The sequence below is a fragment of the Tursiops truncatus genome, chromosome 10 (assembly GCF_011762595.2).
Source record: "Tursiops truncatus isolate mTurTru1 chromosome 10, mTurTru1.mat.Y, whole genome shotgun sequence".
Classification (NCBI taxonomy): Eukaryota; Metazoa; Chordata; class Mammalia; order Artiodactyla; family Delphinidae; genus Tursiops; species Tursiops truncatus.
Window position 1 is genome coordinate 54,052,713 of NC_047043.1, and position 20,747 is coordinate 54,073,459.

The window sequence follows — 20,747 nt, forward strand, 5'->3', positions numbered from 1 at the left end:
TTTCTCCAGGAGATCTGTTTGGGCCCAGTGACCATGGTTGATTGTAAGCTTGATTTGGGGGTCCTTTTTGCCTAATGAATGGGAAAGTGTTAAGAAATAAAAAAAAAAATCCCCAAATAGTTGCAGAGTAAAATGGGCAATTCCAAGGAGTTTTCACAAAGTTTGGGTGGTACAAGAATCAGCCGGATCTAGTGGAGTTAGTGGTGGAATCAAACCTGCCTATAAGTGGTAAAGTCTCTCTTGACCTTCTTACTTGTGTGAAAATGCTACTGGTGATGCGCACTTCATTCAGTGAACATTGCCGTCCCCTCCAGGCTGTGTGGGAGCCCCTCAACCATTCCATCATCTCCCCTGCAATCAGCCACCTGCATGGTAGAATCCTCACTCCACCCCGGGCCCTGCCACACCTTTGTGGTCACTACCTGGAGTCAAGGGGCAAAAGAGATGAGGGGTGGGGGCATAAAGAGAGGGAAACACTTTCCCAAAACTCCGAATCACATCAAACTTCAGTGTCGGAAGCCACTTAAGAGGTCAAAGGCTATCACATTAAGGAACTGTCCCTGCCAGAACCTAAGGGGACACTCATTTAAAAGTACTGATTACTAAATCCCATTTCCCAGTGAAAAATTGCATTTTTAGGAGGAAATTAGAATTTTTAAGCCTTTATTGTATATCAGCCACAGTGCTGAAGACTTCCGCATATGCATTCTCATTTAATTCACATAGCAAGTTTGCCAAGTAAATATAGTTCACTGTATAGAGATGGATATAGAGATATAGATATAATGCATAGTTTGTAATTATGTAAATATAACTGAGGTAGCTGAGTCTCAAAGAGGCATGTATGTTTGCAATTTTTGTTTGAGGTCAGTTCCACACATGTTTGTGCCCCTCGAGCATACTTCTTCTCAGTTAGCAATGGCACTATAAGCTACCAGTTTACATGTCTTTCCCCTTTGAGATCACCAACATCTTGATGGCAATAACTATGTCTTAGCAACCATAATAGCCACCATCTCTTGTGGGCTTATCTAAACGTGCTTCACAAGTATTAACTCATTTAATCCTCAAAAAAATTGAGGTGGGTACAATTATTATCTTCACCTGACAGATAAGAAAACTGATGCATAGACTAATCCTTTCATCTTGGTACCCTGAGTGCACACCCAAGACCTAACGTGTCATAAGCATTCAAAAAATACTTGAATGCCATGTAATTTCCTTCAGCTCAATAGACAAAGATGGAGGGATAAAGAAAGACAAATTTCCTTTGTTGTCCCAAATATTCAGTATATCCAAAACATTATGAAAGCAAAGAAGGCCCAGAGCATCCTGCCTTGTCCATGGGCTTCCCATAGGAGGGCCAAGCTGAGGTCTCAGGTTGTCTCAGACGGTGGAGAAGGTATTTCTCGGAAGCAGTGACCATCGGAAGGGTGTCAGTTATCTCCACCCCTAGGAATCTGTGCTCTATGTGGGGACTGGAGAAAGGCTGGATGGGGGGCCTCAGGACAGCTCACAATCCACCCTCCAGGAGCTCCCACCCATGAAAGACTCAACCATCTTCATAACACCTTGCAGAAGAGTTCCCTGTAGATGGCCAGGCTCGCTTGCATCATTCATACGCTCCATGTACACTGTGCCCTCTGAGTCCCTGAAACCAGTTTACTTGATTGAGGGCGAGATGGGTTCTGTGTCCAAGTGGAAAATCGAGAAATGAGGGAGGCAGAGGACTTCTGGAAGTGACCCCAGATAGCAACCATCAGGCTCACATGCACATGCACATAAACACACACACACACACACACACACACACAACTCTGTCTTCCTCACCACGAAGCCATGATTCTGTAGTTAGCTTTGTTATTTTATTCCTACTCCTACTGATAGTCCACAGTTCCCTCTTCATTTCAAGATGTTCCATGAATCATGACATAACCAACCTGAAATTTTTCCTCTGGGTTTAAGACCAATTTTACTGAACAAACAAAAAGAAAAGGCCAGCTGCGGTGTTCTGATCTATCTGCTGCAAGTAGGAGGCTCATGCTTGTGTTGTGTCTGAAGAGCATTGTACTTTTTATCAATGTATAAAATTCTGGGTTACAATACAGCAGAATTTTTACCTGAACTTAGGATGCTCTGATTGGTTGAATTAAGCAAAAGTACGCTTTTTTCAGTATTGGGGAGCCTGATGAGTTCATCTCCAAGATTTGGAAATATAGAGTTAAATTATAAAATCGATATATAATGGATCAGGAACATAAAGTCACCTGGAAGAAAGAAAATAGCTGTTAGACCAGAGCAGGCCTTTCTTCTAACATGCCTGGAGTGTGATAATGTGAAATAAGAAAGAACTGTTTCATGGAAAGGGGCCTGGTCAGCCACAGAGGCATGAAACTGCTAGAGGCAGAGAGTCATGCGCTGGCAGTGTCCATCCTAGGACCAACCAAGGGAAGGAGAATTTTAAGCATTAGGCCTCCATTCCTCCAGGATCGATGGCAAGGCTCTTCCTATGTACAGCAGGTAGGCAGAGTGTTGACTTAGTTCTTTGATGGCAGGACATGGCACTCTGACACCACAGGTAGGAGAAGAGAACTAAGTTAGAACAGGTTAGAAGAGAACTCACAGTTGAGAGTAAAGGGCTGCCACACAGGGCCACACTGGCCGACCAGGGAGTCAGGGTAACAGCAGCTGGAGCTGTAGGGGCAGCTTATGTATGGTCAGCAGCTGGGATTAGTGAGGTTTCCCAGGCTTCCTGTGGGTTAGCTAATTTGAATAATTTCATAGGCTCCAGGGTGCAGAGGCTGTCCCTAGCTGTCTGGTACCTGGCCCCAGGGCATTTAGGGATGGGGCTGGTACATAGTGCCCCGGAGCATCCCAGCCTCATGAGGGAAGTGGTGTGGGTGTTGATTTAATCAGATGTTTAAGGAGGAACTGACCAATCTCTTGCCAGAGTTTCAAAACTGGTCAAGTCATATTTTTAAAAATTAATTAAAAACCTTATATTACACAGAGTGATTTTACCTTGCATGCCTACTCAGATCAACTGCCTGGAGCTCAGTGCGGGAAAGGATCTAAAGCAGCCTCAGTGGGGAAGAATGCTGGGAAGAGAAGAGAAAAATGCCAGGCAGAGGCAAGAGGGCAGTAGAAATCCCACAAGCCACATGTGTGCTTGCCCAGATGTTAGAGAGTTGTTGTCTTGGATTCAAGTGCCGCCCTAGAGCAAGATCCTCCCCAAACTGAAAAAGAGACATTAGCTGTCTCTGCCTGATGACTAGAGTATTTAAATAATATCATTAGGGGTCCACTCTTATTCTTTATGACTGCATCCTGTTTATTTCCTTCATATATATTTATTAGTTATATATACACATTCTATCTTTATTAAAAGTTTAATTATGCATTTGCTTGTTATCTATCATTCTCACTAGAATATTAGCTCCAGTGAGGACTTTACTAACCAAAGTATACCCAGTGCCTAGTAAAATCACTGTTTCAGAGTCAGTGTTCTGTAATATCTGTTGAATGAGTGGGTAAACAAAACAACAAAGGATAAAGGGATGAATGTAATTCTCCTCACTTACCAAGGAATTTTAGATGCTGGCAGTGCTCTTTTATAGGAAAAGACAGAAACTCCATCACACTGTCAGGATGTCAGGATGTCTAGTCTTTCTCATAAAATTATAGCTTGTATTCCAATGAGTGCCGTATCCTAATGTGTGGTTTAGTTAACATAGGTCATGGGCTCAGGGACTGGCCACATCTGGGCACGGTGAAGACTGACTCTCTAGACCATAAAAATAGAAGCTGGATTCAGGCAGCACTGTTTTACACCCTTAGGAAAAGTCTTCCAACCTTGATTCCCTACTTACAATTTCTACCGAACCATCAGCAAAGTCAATGTAGTTTAACACATGGTTTCTTAGGTTACTAGGCTAAATAAAATCTGCTGGAGCTAGAAGGACTTTTCTACATTGACTTTTATCCTTGCTGTTTAATTAAATCCCTCACCTGAGAAATGAGTGATTTTCAGCCTTCTCACTTTCTGTGGCATCAGCATGATACTGTGACTGTTGAAATACCAAAATGCCCGTTGTGTTTAATGCTTCAGGTGCAACAAGACTGTTATATTTGGAATCCCCTAAGAAGATAGATATTAACTGAAAATTGAAAATGACAGCAGAGGAGATTGAACCAGAATAGCAAAAGGAGCACACAAATCTACTTCCCTTCTTGCTCCAATCCCTTAAAATGTCAGAAAATATATTTTTTAAAGAATACATCCATCATAGTACTAGAAAATAAGAAATAACACTATCAGAGACCAAAAATCTTAGGAGTTTCCTGGGAGACTACAGCAAATAGAGAACAAGGCAGATGACCAGAGACCAAAGGATGCTCAAGATAAAAAACAAGTTTAAATGTAAGAGCACAAAAGAGACACTGAATTCACAACAGGTTCATTAAAGAGCATGATGGTGTCTTGGTGACTGAATTGTATTAATGGCCCCAATTCTTCACCAACCCTGTATCCATACTCTTTGCCATGAGACTTTACAGTTCCTCTCACTGCAGAGTTGCTTTGCCCAATAAAATGAGGCAGAAATGAAAATGTGTCAGTTCTGAGCCTAGGCCATAGAGGTCTTATGTGTTTTTCACTTTTCCATTTGCTGCCCTGGCAATGCCATGAAAATCCCAACTGACCTTCTGGGGTATGAGAAACATGGAATAAGGCAAAATCACCCTAGTCATCCCAGCCAGCAGCCAACACTCAAGAATGTGAGTGAGTCTTTGAGGTTTGAGGGCTGTTTGTTACACAGCATTACCATAGCAATATATAACTGATACAGAGTCCCAACAGTGTTCATAACACCGTGTTACTACTTAGAATGAGAAATAGGCAGCAATGGTGTTTGACTCTAGAATTAAACCATTACCTGTACTCTAAAGAAAGGGAACCCCTGCCCAAGGAGAGCTCCTGTTTGGGCATGAAAGACTGAGAAAGAAAAAGAATTGTGTTGAGATAATTCTGGACCTCCAGAGCTTCTAGAGAGCAGGAGGGAAGGAAAAGATAGCTCTACTTGGAGGAAAATAATCTAACCTTCTCCCTCCCTGGGGTTAAGAAAGCTGCCCTTGTTTTAGCCATTGGGGTGGTGGTAGGAGGCTCCAGACTGCTTGTCTGCTATACTCTCAAGTATCCAAAGATGAGATGCGTCGACTGACACACCCTGCTCTCTTAAGCAGAGCCTGAAATTGACCCTCATACATTGCAGATACAGATGTATGTGAAAGCAGAGAAACTTGCCCAGCGATTCACACCCTCTGATTTCAGTCATGAATATAAAGAGACAGCCGAGAAACAGGTGTTGGAGAAAATACCTTGATAGGAAGGAGAAGTAAAGTAATATGATAAAGAACAGGCTAACTAATCCTAGTGGAAACAAATCATTCAATAAAGGGGAGAAATATTGTTCTAAATATATAATATCCTCAGAAAGATCCATCATACTATTCCATCCATAACATAAAGTGACAAATGTTAAAAGGACACTTTCAGAAAATAATACAGAATGCTTGAAAATTCAATTTTTTTAAAATTCTCAGTATTATACTAAATATTAGAAGAGACAAGCCCATTAAGCAATTAGGAAGATTAAATTGAGAAGAATTTTAGAACAGAGTTGTTCTTTTGGGGCGGGTAGGAGTTGTTATTGTTGTGTTTTTTGGCTGCATCGGGTCTTAGTTGCGGCATCCGGTATCTTTCCTTGCAGTGCACGAGCTCTTCATTGCGGCGTGCGGGCTTCTCTCTAGTTGTGGCAGATTCTTTACCACTGGACCACCAGGGAAGTCCCAAACAGAGTCTTTTTTTAAGACAGAAAATGTGTAAGAGAGACAAAAGGTATAGATGATTGATCCAGCAGGTCCAACATGTGTTGCATAGAAATTCCAGGAAGAAAGAAGAGAGAAAAATGAATGGGAGAAAACAGTGAAAAAAATAGACAAGATTTTCCCAAGTTGAAAAAAAGTACAATCTTCAGATTGTAAAAGTGTCATTACGTGCAGAGAAGAAGGAATGAAAAGACACATACACACACACACATACACGTGGATGTGAAAGTCCAATAAGAAGTGGCAAATAATGACCATATCTACAACAATACCAAGAGCAAAAACATTATGTAATTCTTCAGTTAAACCAAGTAATTCTTGATGAAGGATATAACAGACACACACACAAGTCTAAAACAAAATTCCAGATTATACCTACATAAAAGGTGGCAGACAAGGGAAGTGGAACTAAGTAAAAATGGTTTCAAGAAGGTACTGAGAAGACATAGCTGATAATAATGTCTCATTCCAGATGTCATTAGTAAACAAAAGAAACAGCCAAATACATCTATATCTCTATATAAATGTCAGTGCATGAAAAAGGGTCCAGAAGGAGGCACAGGAAACCACTCACAGTGGTCACCTCTGGGCAATGGGAGGAGAATTATGGGGCAGAATATGAAAAAACTCCAGTTTTCATATTTTAGACTTCCAAATTTTAGAATTTTTTTCAATGCAAAGATGATCATCTATGTATAATATAAAAATAAAGCTTAAGATTATTTTTAAAATACAGCACAAAAAATTACACTTGCTTTCAGTATCTAACAAAGCTACTTTCATGGGTGGGAAGAACAGGTAAAAGTCATGTTTATTTTAGTCCTATTTATTTTAGGATTATTTGTGTAAGTGAAAAGCTACCACTTCTGACTTTAAAGGACCATCTTTTTCTCTTTCACCCCCTCTACTTCCCCACCCAACTCATTCATTCTTCATTTTAGGCCAGGAGACATGATTACTCTCCTAGAGGACTCCAATGAAGACTGGTGGAAAGTAAGTATTGCTTTTTCTTGAAGAAAAGTCATTTGGTAAATATAATCACAATGAATGCTACAATTGTGGATGCATGCCTCCTTTTTCCTTTCAGGGGAAAATTCAAGACAGGATTGGCTTCTTTCCAGCCAACTTTGTTCAGAGAGTACAACAAAATGAGAAGATTTTTAAATGTGTTAGAACCTTCATTGGGTGTAAGGAACAGGGGCAGATAACACTGAAAGAGAATCAGGTGAGTAAAGCACACAAACACATACCAAGTATGACCAAAACGGAGTAACTCATTTTTTTTTTTTTTTTTTTTTTTGCGGCACGCGGGCCTCTCACCGTTGTGGCCTCTCCCGTTGCGGAGCACAGGCTCCGGACGCGCAGGCTCAGCGGCCACGGCTCACGGGCCCAGCCGCTCCGCGGCACATGGGATCTTCCCGGACCGGGGCACGAACCCGCGTCCCCTGCATCGGCAGGCGGACTCTCAACCACTGCGCCACCAGGGAAGCCCCAGAGTAACTCATTTTGACAAATAGCAGTACATGTGAGTCTGAATGAGTGGAGTCACAAGCGAAGTATTCACTTTGAGAAAAGATATTCTTAGTCCAATGATATTAGTGTAGGAGGATCTAAACATGCAAAACCGAAGTGTTAGGAAGCTCACTTGCCTTCCCTGGGAACCAAACATATAGATTATATATTATTTATAGAGCTTATATACCTACAGTGTTTTGAAGTTCTATACATGCCCTATAAATGAGGAAACAAAGGTTCATAGAGGTCAGGTACCTTGCTCAAGGGGCAAAAGCTTGGTAAGTGGCCAGGCTGGAACTTAAAGATAGGTCTGCAAGCTTCAAGTCATTGCCTTCCACTGAGCCATGTGCCCTGGACAATGTGGAACAAACAGAATGTAAAGTGCCTTTTGCATAGTTTGGTTCCCCGGGAAGCAAGTGTCCTCAGGGCAAGTGTCCTAGGACCAGAAGGGCCCTTGGAAATAAATTCTTCCTCATACAGAAGCCCTACTGAATCATTCTTGATTCCAGGCAATGGAATCACCCTTATCAGACTGAGACCCCATCTCTAATGCCATAAACATCCCACAAAGCAAACGGGACATTTCCCAGCTGGATTCCATACCAGTGTTTCAAACTTCTCCAGGATTACCCACTGTATCCTTCCTGTTACAAAATCTGGAAAGTCTTTTGAATGAAATACATTCGGGAAGGATGTTCATCTTTATTGGCAAAGCATTATTACATAATTTTGCTAGCTTGTTTGATTTTTTTCTCAGAATAATCTTTTGCTTCCCCATTTGAGATTAAACATTGTTTTACGTTATTAAAATACAAATCAGTGAAAACAGAAGGCAAGTTAAAATTTGCTTCAGTTGGTCAATTTCCAGAAGCAGAACAGCTGCTCAAAGACTTCTACCAATCCCTTGGCCGTATTCCCCCCGAAAAAAAATTTTTCTGGGAATGAGCTCACATTCTCCACTCTCATGGTTGAACTGACAACCTGCCGGGGTGGGGGTGAGACAAACAACCCACCATCTTTAATTAGACACGCTCGAGACACAACACAGCATTTTGGCCTGAACCTGGAACTGCATGAATCTACCCATAATTGTTTAGGAAAGGGCTATAACCCTGATATTTGTCTAGCCTGGTATTTCTAAGGTGTGGTCTTTGCATCATGTGAATCAGAATCACCTGGGAGCTTGCTGAAAATGCAGATTTTTTTTTAATTCATTTTATTTTTCGCTGTGTTGGGTCTTCGTTGCTGCGCGCAGGCTTTCTCTAGTTGCGGCGAGCAGGGGCTACACTTCGTTGCGGTGTGCGGACTTCTCATTGCAGTGGCTTCTCTTGTTGTGGAGCACAGGCTCTAGGCTCACGGGCTTCAGTAGTTGCAGCCCGCGGGCTCAGTAGTTGTGACTCACAGGCCCTAAAGCGCAGGCTCAGAAGTAGTGGTGCACGGGCTTAGTTGCTCCACGGCATGTGGGACCCTCCCAGTTCAGGGCTGGAACCCGTGTCCCCTGCATTGGCAGGCGGATTCTTAACCACTGTGCCACCAGGGAAGTCCCTGAAAATGCAGATTTCTAACTCCATCCCACACCTGCTGAAGCAGAAACTTTCAGGGCAAAGGCAGGGAATCAGCCTTTTTTTTAAAGACGTCCCAGGTGCTCCGATCAAAGCTAAGATTTGAGAATGACCTTCATTTCCATTTTTCACTTTTAAGCTCTATAGTAGTTCTTTGGCAACTGAAGGCATTATTTTTTTAATTTTTTTGTGGTACTCGGGCCTCTCACTGTTGTGGCCTCTCCCGTTGCGAAGCACAGGCTCCAGACGCGCAGGCTCAGCGGACATGGCTCACGGGCTCAGCCGCTCCGCGGCATGTGGGAGTTTCCCGGACCAGGGCACAAACCCGTGTCCCCTGCATCAGCAGGCGGACTCTCAACCACTGCGCCACCAGGGAAACCCTAAAGGCATTTTTATTTCCAATTACATATGGGTCAACAAAAGGCACTGAGATCTCTTTACTCCTATACAAATCTCTATTTTCGATCTTTGTCATCAATGTGTGTACCAATTCTTGGAAAATATCAGCCCCCTGAAAGAAAATTCCATTTTAAAAATCTATTATTGAGAAGAAATTTTAAATTTGTCTCCACTTTAGTGTCTTAAATTATTTTACGTGTAAAAATTCAAAACATGCTTGTTGATTGAGGGGAGTCTAATGTATTAGCAAAACACAGATTCCAGTATCTTACAGAAATGGATCTATATCCTGTGTGATTTTGACAAAGTCATCTCTGAAGGTCAATGTTCTCATCTGTAAAATTGGCATAGTAGCATCGATCTCTTGACATGGAGGTGAATCACCTGTGTAAAGCGTCAGCACAGTGCCTGACCACCGTGGGTGCTGAACGGGGTCATTACCCTTGCTGCCGTCATCATTCAGAGAAAAACCTAACCGGGAAATCCATCTACAGTGGCCAGTGCCACCTAAAATTACCTAGTAAACATCAGAAAATAGCATGATATTTAAACTCTAAAAATATAAAGAGACAAATGGTCATTAGCAGGGAAGTAGAAGAAATTAAATCCTGAAAACAAATGTAATGCATCTCTTTGATGAAATTTCTGCCTCTGGGGTTAATTTGTCTCACAATTATTACATTATTTTTTCACAGAACTTTTGCTGCAGATAGAATTAAGTTATCTTTTTGTTGTGAACACACCTAGAGTTTGCATGGACACGAGTATGTTTTCTTCATTTTTGAAATTTAAAAACTATCCTTATTAAATCAACTTAAACACCATAAAACTATGTTTTAATTCATCCATAGTTCTGTCATCCCTAGAGAACTATTTTAATTGATTCTTGTGTTCTATAAAAGCTTTAAAGAAAAATGGATAAATCATTTTTAGATTAATAAAACTAAAATGCTTTTATTGTGGAGAAAATTTGGAAAATATCCTCAAAAATTACAAAGAAGAAAATAAAGATCACAGGTAATTCAGCCATCAATCGACATAATTACTTTTATGTTATTTCCCACCAGACTTTTCTTCTAATTCTTATTTTGATATCATATTATATTTAGTTTCCCAACTGTTTTTTAAACTTAGTTACTAAATGTTTATCAAAACACATGGTTTGGGCTTCCCTGGTGGCGCAGTGGTTGAGAGTCCGCCTGCCGATGCAGGGGACACAGGTTCGTGCCCCGGTCCGGGAAGATCCCACATGCCGTGGAGCGGCTGGGCCCGTGAGCCATGGCCTCTGAGCCTGTGCTTCCGTGCTCCACAGCGGGAGAGGCCACAGCGGTGAGAGGCCCGCGTACTGCAAAAAAAACAAAAAAAACAAAAAAAACACACATGGTTTAGCAGTTGTATAACATATCATCATGTAGATCTGAGGTTGGGAAACTATAACCAATGGATCAGTCTGGCCCTGTTTTTAAAGTAAAGTTTATTAGAACACTGCTGCACTCATTCATCTATGTATTGCCTGCATTGCCTGCGGCTGCTTTCACACCGCAACAGCTGGGTTGAGTCATTGCAGTGGAGACCACGTGGCCTGCAAATGTTTCCTATTTAGTCCTTTACAGAAAAATTTTTCCAACCCCTAGTGTAGGTGTACAAGAATGTATTACGTTTTCCTCTATGATCGGATATTCAGAGCTTTTAAAAAATTATTATGGATAACTGCAATGAACACCTCTAAACCTAGATTGTTTTTTATAACTCTGATTACTTCTTTAGGATATGCTTTAGAATTTACAGGAAAACAGATAAACAGTTTTTACAGTTCTTGATACATACTGCCAAATTGCCTCCCAAACATTTGTGCCAGTTTACACCCACATCAGCTGTTTATGAAGATATTCAGGTTACCACATCCTCGCCAGAACTGAACATTACTATTTTTTACATATTTGTATATCATACAAAATGATATCTGTTGTTTTGATAAGTGAATAATATTTCATGTTAATCCTCATTTCCTGGATGCTTAGAGAGGTTGAAATTTTAACACATTTGTATTTCTTTTATGAATAATCTGTGTACTTTCTTGTTTTCTTACACTACTGAAAAAGTTTTCTATCCTTTAAAAATATTTGCACCTGATCTATCATGTGTGGCCAACGTTTCCCCCAGTTGGTCCTTTGCCTTTTGATCTTAATGCTTCTTCCTTCAGGAACTTAATAATGCTTCAGTTGAATCATCTCTGTTTTATCATATTTCCCTTATGGTTTTAATCTCTTTATTGCTTCCCACTTTATCACTTCACTTCTTCCTAGGAGAATGTTTCAAGATAGTCCCGCACTTCACTTTAATTTTCTGAAGTTTGATTCAGGCTTTCATCACTTCTAACATTGATCTTAATTTAGTGTTTATTTCCTTGTAGTATTTTCTTCTCAATCAGCCCGCTTTCCTCTACAGCAGGTTTTCTTTAAGTTAAGTAGGTTCCCACGTAAACCTAATGTAATCACAGGGGTCCTTATAAGAGGCAGACAGGAGGGTCCTAGTCAGAGGAGATGTGACAGTAGAAGTAGAGAGGAAGAAAGAGAGGGATTTGAAGATGCTGTGCTGCTGGCTTTGAAGATGCAGGAAGGGACCATGAGCCAAGGAATGCAGGTGGCCTCTAGAAGCTGAAGGTAAGGAAACAGATTCTCTCTTAGATCCTCTGGAAGGAACACAGACCTAATGACACCCTGATTTGGGGACTCTGATCTCCAAGACTGCAAGATAATAAATTTGTGTTGTTTAAATCTACAAAATTTATGGTAATTTGTTATAGCCACCATAGGAAACAAATTCAGATTTGTTTGGATTTGTTTCCTATGTAAAAGCCAATTTGCAGATGTGATTATATTGCAGGTTATGGACCACGTGACAGGGAGAGAGCCTGGATTGTCTACATTGGCCAAATCTAATCATTTGTGCCCTTAAAAGCAGTGAAATGTAGCTGGCTGGAGAAAGAGAGATGCAGCAAAAGAGGGCAAAAGAGAGATGAGGCAGAAGGGCAGGTCAGAAAGAGATTAAGTGTGAGAAGGACTCAACCCACGCTTGTTGGATTTGAAGCTGTAGGAGGGGGCCACAAGTCAGGGAATTCAGGTGGCTTCTAGAAGCTGAGAAGGACCCTTGGCTGACAGCCAGCAAGGAAACAGGGACCTCAGTCCTACAAGTACAAGTAACTGAATTCGGCAACAACCTAAATGAGCCTGGAATTGGATTCTCTCCTAGAGAAATAGAAGAGAAAGGAAGGAATAGGACCCTACTGACTCCCTGGTATTGGCCTTGTGAAACCCAGAGCAGAGAAAACTGGCCAAGCCCACCAGCCATAGGATTTAGAGAACTGTGATATAATAGACTGTGTTGTTGAAAGCCACTAATTTCTGGTAATTTATGACAGCAGAAGTGAACTAATACATATCTCAAGTCACAAAACTCCAATTGAGTCAACTGCAAAAGGTATATTTTACTCATATAATAAGATGTCTGGATACAGGGCAGTTCTTGTATTCGTAATTCCGCAGCTTGATCCCATGATCGGAGAGGGATCTAGATTCCTCCACCCCTCTGTTCTGCTATGCTTGAAATGTTAGCCACCTCCCCTAGTGGTCACAGATGGCTGCAGCCACTCCAGGAATCCTTGCCAGAAAAAGAAAGAGATTTTCTTCCTAGTGCATCTCTTTTAAGAGGAAAGCAACTCTTCCCAGAAGTTTCCGAGCAGATATTCCATCCTGTTTCATTGGCTGGAACTGAGTCATAGTGGGAACCACTAAGACTCATTAGCAAGGAGGGTAGAAACAGACTTGGACCAATTAGGATTTACCTGAGTCCTGCAGGGTTAAGGATGGACAACAGAACAAAAGTCCGGACTCTGCTGCATGGGAAGGGGGCAGTAATGACTGTTGATATCAACCAACAAGGTCTGCGTCATCTTTTAGGCTGGTAGATTTATCCTTGGTCCAGCAGCACAACTTGCTTCTGTCATCAGTTGAGCTCAGCTCCAAAGGTCTTATGGAAATTTCAGCTTCTGGAATGGCTGTCAGTCTGGGCGTTCAGTATTTTGACATTTCTTCCCCACCTCCAACTCCCTATCTTTTCACAGGTATTTTGAGGGGAAAACTGAGTCTAAGAATGCTAGGCAAGAAATCTTTTTAAATAAAATGACTGTTCTTCTGCTGTAAGTGGCAGCATATTTAAATGTTAACGAGCTTGGAGGCAATGCAGGGGGAAACCTTAGACATAATTAGCATATGCGCTCCCGGAAGTGGGTTAGACTGAAGGACTTTAGCCAGATAGGACTAAAATGGAACTGAGCCAAGAGGGGCACTTAACCGGCAGGTGGTAGATTTCTGAAACATGAATCAGATACCAGTCCATTGTGTGCCCCAAGCCTCAGGAGTCACAAATCAAGCTCTTTAAGTATCCTAATACTTAATCATAAAGCTCCTTATTCTGTGTAAAAGAAGAACCCGCTCTATTGGTTTCTGTTGGTGCCCTGCCTACATCCCCTTCACTAGGCATGTGCACCCATCTTCCAGTTGCTATGTCAGCGACTAACAACTCGTAGCTGCCCCTTTTCCAGCGAATACCCCTTGGTGGAACAAAAGCTGCCTCACCAGAGTTACGCTCTCACTCCGCAGGTCAGCAGCCAGTGACCAAGGACTAATGTGGGGTCCAAAATGCCAGACCCCTTGCTTGAAAGTGGGTCAATCCTATGACACAGTTAACGCTACGGCGCCCGCTGTGGGATCAGGCTGAGGTTCACCTCCAGCTGAGACCACACCCTTGCCAGCTCCTTCTCCTGCCCCATCCTGCTTCCCTCATGTCCCACCTCCCGAGAGCACTCCCACAGCAAGTCACTTGCACAGGGATTCCTGTCTCAGGCTCTGTTTCTAGGCAGTCCAACCAAAGACAAAACTCACCACCCTTGGAAGCAGGTTCAGCAGGAGAAACTCACAGCACGCTGACAGCCCTTCAGAACCGCTTCTCATTTACAGCAGGCCACAGCCACCCTTACACGCCCTTCAATAGCCTGTTAGTGGTGAATGACAAAACCCAAATGGATTTTAACCACCTCCTTTTTTAAGTCCAGCATAGGTGGTCTTACTCTGGAATATGCAAGATGATAGCGTCTATTTTCTTGTGACCAGGAATGAAATAGCTTCCTGTGACTTCCTGACATTATATGTATAAACTTCCAGGCATATGACAGGAGCCTGCTAAATGGTAGCCATTATTTTGGATTTTAAAATAATATATTGAGGACTCATTGCGTGCCGCATGCTAGGCTCTGTGATAAGCATTATCTCATTCTGTCCTCATAGGGACTCTTCAGGGGGACACAGAATCATCAATCCTGCTTTACTGATCCTCATTCGTAAAGCTGAATCTCAGAAAACATTCAACGCCTGGACCTAGTTCCAAACCCAGGGTGCTGCTTAATTTCTTATCAAATATTTTTCTCACCGAGCCACGGTTTCCCTAAACCAGTCTCCCTTTTCCAATTTGGTGTTCCACTGACTTCAACCAGCGGTGATTCAAGCTGCGGGTTCTAGCTTCTTTCCCATTGACACGTTTCTTTTTTTCTTCCTTTTTTCCAGATCTGTGTGACTTCTGAAGAAGAACAAGACGGCTTTATCAGAGTCCTCAGTGGAAAGAAGAGAGGTCTGGTCCCCTTCGACGTTCTAGAAGACATCTGATTGCTGGCCCCTCCTCCTTTTGCAGTCGGCAAACTGCGGTGATGCCTCACCTCACACTGTGTTAACCCAGAGGGGCTGCCGCGCTGACCCGCCACCCAGGAAACAGTGAGACAAGACTCAAGAATCTGAGACTGTGGGGGAACAGCCACAAGGCAGGAGGCGCATCCCACAGCACATCCAGGCTGCCCAAAGATGGGGGTGAGGCTGAGAGAGTCGGCCAGCAGAGCCGAGTAACCACCGCCATCCCCCAGGACTCAACTCCCTCCCTGTCCATGTGGTGTCAGTTGACCCGCTGGAGGATGCTCCAGTCTGTGGAGTGGCCCCAGTTGAGGCTCAGATCCACGTAGCCAAGTGTGATTCTGGTTCCAGACCTTTGTCCTCAGTACCGACCAATCAGCATCATCACATCTAAGCCCCCAGCAGTCTCTCTGCAGAGCATCAGGAAGCCCTACTTCCTAGCCCCCAGTACTCCCCACAAGCCCCTCACTGTGATCGAGCTGTCTCTCTGGCCTCCGAATAAGTCCTGGTGGCCTGCGTTAGATGTGAGGGATAAGTTGATGTGGCACCAACTGCAAAGACCTGATCTGCCCCAAACTTGCTGTCAGGCAGTCCCTCCGGCTATTCTAGTTACTGACAAAGGTGACGGAGGCAGGATACGAGACATGGAAGGAAACAGTGGGCCCAGTGGGGTAAGGTGGGGCAAAGAGCTCTTAGTTATTTACGATTATACAGCCCTTTCAGTTATGAAGTCCTTTCCCCAAGGAGATGGAGCTGGGGAAGTGAGTGTGGAAAAAAGTCTCCATGAGTGCTTCATCTTCATTTGACATCCTCTGTCTGGGGACGGTTTCCCCTCCTGCCATCCTGTAGGACTCCCTTTTGAAGGGAGTTTGAGCCCACCTTGCAGGGAACCAGAAACATGGAGGAGAACCAAAAACAGCATCTTAGGAGAAAAGTAGCCAAATAGGAATCCATTCTTCTTTAGGGCAGAATATTATGCCCCAGCAGATATAAAGTGGAAAATAATCCTTAATGCTTCATCCCTTTGAAAACAGAGGAACTTGGGGCCTGTTTAGCATCAACTAGAGGAATCTCTATTACTCTGTATTTGTACTAATGTTTACAAGAATGCAATATACTGTGATGCCTTCCTCCTCAAGCCTCCTCTTAGCATTCAAACTTGCATCTTATCAGTCATTAATGCAGTTAAACTTCAATTCACAATGACCTTCGAATTAATGTCGGTTTGGTTTATTTTGTTACGGAGCAATAAAATCATTAGAACAATTGGTTTTTAAAAGACTTAAGTGGATGCATCCTGTGCATGTAAGCATTATTTCCCAAACCAAAGCATCATTAGTCTCCGTTTATTTCTTTTGTTACTGCTCAGTGTGAAGTTGGGAGCTGAGACGGGATGGCTGCTGGTTTCACAGTAGTGTGGATGCCTTACTCTCATTTTAAAGCCAGCATCCAGAATTTCCTCCCTCTCTGATACAACACGCAAAACTGAGTGTACAGAATCAAGATGGATTCTTCGAGAGCCAGGGTGGATAACATGACTGCCATTCCATAAAATGGAACACCAGAATACAAACACTCTTTGCCTCTAATTCAATATTCCATTTAATAAAGACAACACAATGGCTGGAAAGAGCATAGAAAACATGTGTCCTGATCTCTTCTTTCTGTTGGAATATCCACTGAAGCTTTTGGGTACAGTTTTGTTACATCCTATGCAAATTTAATCTGCATTTTAGAAACTCAGTTTTGGGCTTCCCTGGTGGTGCAGTGGTTGAGAATCTGCCTGCTAATGCAGGGGACACGGGTTCAAGCCCTGGTCTGGGAGGATCCCATATGCTGCGGAACAACTAGGCCCGTGAGCCACAACTACTGAGCCTGCGCGTCTGGAGCCTGTGCTCCGCAACAAGAGAGGCCGCGATAGTGAGAGGCACGTGCACCACGATGAAGAGTGGCCCCCGCTTGCCACAACTAGAGAAAGCCCTCGCACAATAAACGAAGACCCAACACAGCAAAAATCAATAAATTAATTTTTTTTAAAAAATCAGTTTTCCTTTCAAAGTTGAACAGAAAGAGGCTACGGTAGCCAGGCTCCAAGGTGATCCCTTCAATGATCCCTGCTTCCTGACATTCTTGACTTTGTTTAGGCCCCTCCCACATTGAATCTGTGCTGGTCTTATGTTGCCAGTAGACTGCAGCAGAAGTGATTCTCCATGATATCCGTGGCTAGGTGAAAAAAACTCCCTGAAGCTTCTGCCTTGATCTCTTGGAACACTCCCCCCTTGGAACCCTGAGCCGCCATGTAAGTTTATCTACGCTGAGGCCACAATGCTGGAGAGAGACCAGTGTGAGACCACACATTTCTGCAGCTGAGAACAACCCAGACATCACAGAGCAGCAATCATCTGGCTGAGCCATGCCCAAGTGTAAGATTTATGAGCAAGATAAATATGTTTTTTAAGTCACTAAGTTTGGGAGTAATTTGTTACACAAAAATAGATAACTGGAACAGGGACTTTGTAATTTGAGCCAGCATTAGAAAGGAGAAAAAAAACTTTTCTGCACAATGTGGCCCATAAGTTTTTGCAAACATCAAGTATTGGCAGGAGGTGAACCCTCCAAATGCAAGATGCCTAGTGCTCCTTAAAGATCTGGAGTCATGCAGATAATCAGAGAAAAAACAAGATGTTCCTTACAACACAGATTGCCATGGATGCTTTTATACACACACACACACACACACACACACACACACACACACGCAAACACACGTACACACACAGATTTTAGGAGCCATCACTCTGTTTCTCCTCCTGCCTGTCTGCGGAAACGGCAAGGACAAAGATTGCTATGACCTACCAGAGTCTTTTTTTTTTTTTAATCTTTATACAGCAGTTTCTTATTAGTTATCTGTTTTATACATATTAGTCTATCTATGTCAATCCCAATCTCCCAGTTCATCCCACTCCCCCCAACTTTCCCCCGTTGGTGTCCATATGTTTGTTCTCTACATCTGTGTCTCTATTTCTGCCTTGCAAACCAGTTCCTTCTGTACCATTTTTCTAGATTCCACGTATGTGCATTAACATACGATATTTGTTTTTCTCTTTCTAACTTACTTCACTCTGTATGACGGTCTCTAGGTCCATCCACGTCTCTACAAATAACCCAATTTTGTTCCTTTTCATGGCTGAGTAATATTCCATTGTGTATATGTACCACATCTTTATCCATTCGCCTGTTGACAGGAATTTAGCTTGCTTCCATGACCTGGCTATTGTAAATAGTGCTGCAGTGAACACTGGGGAGCATGTATCTTTTTGAATTATGTTTTTCTCTGGGTATATGCCCAGTAATGGGATTGCTGGATCATATAGGAATTCTATTTTTAGTTTTTTAAGGAACCTCCATACTGTTCTCCATAGTTGCTGTGTCAATTTACATTCCCACTAACAGTGCAAGAGGGTTCCCTTTTCTCCACACCCTCTCCAGCATTTGTTGTTTGTAGATTTTCTGATGATGCCCATTCTAACTGGTGTGAGGTGATACCTCACTGTAGTTTTGATTTGCATTTCTCTAATAATTAGTGATGTTGAGCAGCTTTTCATTTGCCTCTTGGCCATCTGTATATCTTCTTTGGAGAAATGTCTATTTAGGTCTTCTGCCCATATTTTGATTGGGTTTGTTTTTTTAACATTGAGCTGCATGAGCTATTTATATATTTTGGAGGTTAATTCTTTGTCCATTGATTCATTTGCAAATGTTTTCTCCCATTCCAAGTGTTGTCTTTTCATCTTATTTATAGTTTCCTTTGCTGTGCAAAAGCTTTTAAGTTTCATTAGTCTCAATTGTTTATTTTTGTTTTTATTTCGATTACTCTAGGAGGTGGGTCAAAAAATGATCTTGCTGTGATTTATATCAAAGAGTGTTCTTCCTATGTTTTCCTCTAAAAGTTTGGTAGTGTCCAGTCTTACATTTAGATCTTTAATCCATTTTGAGTTTATTTTTGTGTATGATGTTAGGGAGTGTTCTAATTTCATTCTTATACATGTAGCTGTCCATTTTTCCCAGCACCACTTATTGAAGAAACTGTCTTTTCTCCATTGTATATCCTTGCCTCCTTTGTCATAGATTAGTTTACCATAGGTGTGTGGGTTTATCTCTGGGCTTTCTATCCTGTTCCATTGATCTACATTTCTGTTTTTGTGCCAGTACCATATTGTCTTGATTACTATAGCTTTGTAGTGTAGTCTGAGGTCAGGGAGTCTGATTCCTCCAGCCCTGTTTCCCTCAAGATTGCTTTGGCTATTCAGGGTCTTTTCTGTCTCCATACAAATTTTAAGATTTCTTTGTTCTAGTTCTGTAAAAAATGCCATTGGTAATTTGATAGGGATTGCATTGAACCTGTAGATTGCTTTGGGTAGTATAGTCATTTTCACAACATTGATTCTTCCAATGTAAGAACACGGTATATCTCTCCATCTGTTTGTGCCGTCTTCAATTTCTTTCATCAGTGTCTTATAGTTTTCTGCATACAGGTCTTTTACCTCCTTAGGTAGGTTTATTCCTAGGTTCTCTTTGTTGCAGTGGTGAATGGGATTGTTTCATTAATTTCTCTTTCTGGTCTTTCATTGTTAGTGTATAGGAAAGCAAGAAATTTCTGTGCATTAATTTTGTATCCTGCTACTTTACCACATTCATTGATTAGCTCTAGTAGTTTTCTGGTGGCATCTTTAGGACTCTCTATGTATAGTATCATGTCATTTGCAAACAGTGACAGTTTTACTTCTTTTTCCAATTTGTATTCCTTTTATTTCTTTTTCTTCTCTGATTGCCATGGCTAGGAATTCCAAAGCTATGTTGAATAATAGTGGCAAGAGTGGACATCTTTGTCTTGTTCCTGATCTTAGAGGAAATGCTTTCAGTTTTTTTCTTGATGAGTCTAGCTAATGGTTTATCAATTTTGTTTATCTTCTCAAAGAACCAGCTTTTAGTTTTATTGCTTTGCTCTTGTTTTCTTTGTTTCTATTTCATTTATTTCTGCTCTGATCTTTATGATTTCTTTCCTTCTGCTAACTTTAGGTTTTGTTTGTTCTTCTTTCTCTAGTTCCTTTAGGTGCAAGCTTAGATTGTTCTTGTTTCTTGAGGTAGGATTGTATTGCTATAAACTTCCTTCTTAGAATTGCTTTTGCTGAATCCCATAGGTTTTGGGTCATCGTATTTTCGCTATCATTTGTCTCTAGGTATTTTTTTTATCTCCTCTTTGATTTCTTCAGTGATCTCTTGGTTATTTAGTAATGTATTGTTTAGCCTCCATGTGTTTGTGGGTTTTATGGTTTTTTCCCTGTAATTTATTTCTAATCTCATAGTGTTGTGGTCAGAAAAGATGATTGATGTGATTTCAGTTTTCTTTGATTTACTGGGGCTTGATTTGTGCCCCAAGATGTGATCTATCCTGGAGAATGTTCCGTGTGCACTTGAGAAGAAAGTGTAATCTGCAGTTTTCAGAAGGAATGTCCTATAAATACCAATTAAATCTCTATCTGGTCTATTGTGTCATTTAAAGCTTGTGTTTCCTTATTTATTTTCTGTTTGGATGATCTGTCCATTGGTGTAAGTGAGGTGTTAAAGTCCCCCACTATTATTGTGT

General features: G+C 41.8%; 1 protein-coding gene across 3 annotated transcripts in view; it reads left to right on the top strand.

The window, feature by feature from the left end:
• STAC (SH3 and cysteine rich domain) overlaps positions 1–16,370 on the top strand; it is a 101,715-nt gene extending 85,345 nt beyond the window's left edge. For 2 of the 3 annotated variants that reach the window (XM_033864546.2, XM_004322611.4), the window contains exons 9-11: positions 6,828–6,879; positions 6,974–7,111; positions 14,984–16,370. In XM_033864546.2, coding sequence (XP_033720437.1) covers positions 6,828–6,879; positions 6,974–7,111; positions 14,984–15,082 — 289 coding nt within the window. In that variant the 3' untranslated portion in view covers positions 15,083–16,370. The remainder of the gene's footprint in view (positions 1–6,827; positions 6,880–6,973; positions 7,112–14,983) is intronic. The other variant, XM_033864547.2, reaches the window with a different exon arrangement.
• Positions 16,371–20,747: the final 4,377 nt, after the last annotated feature.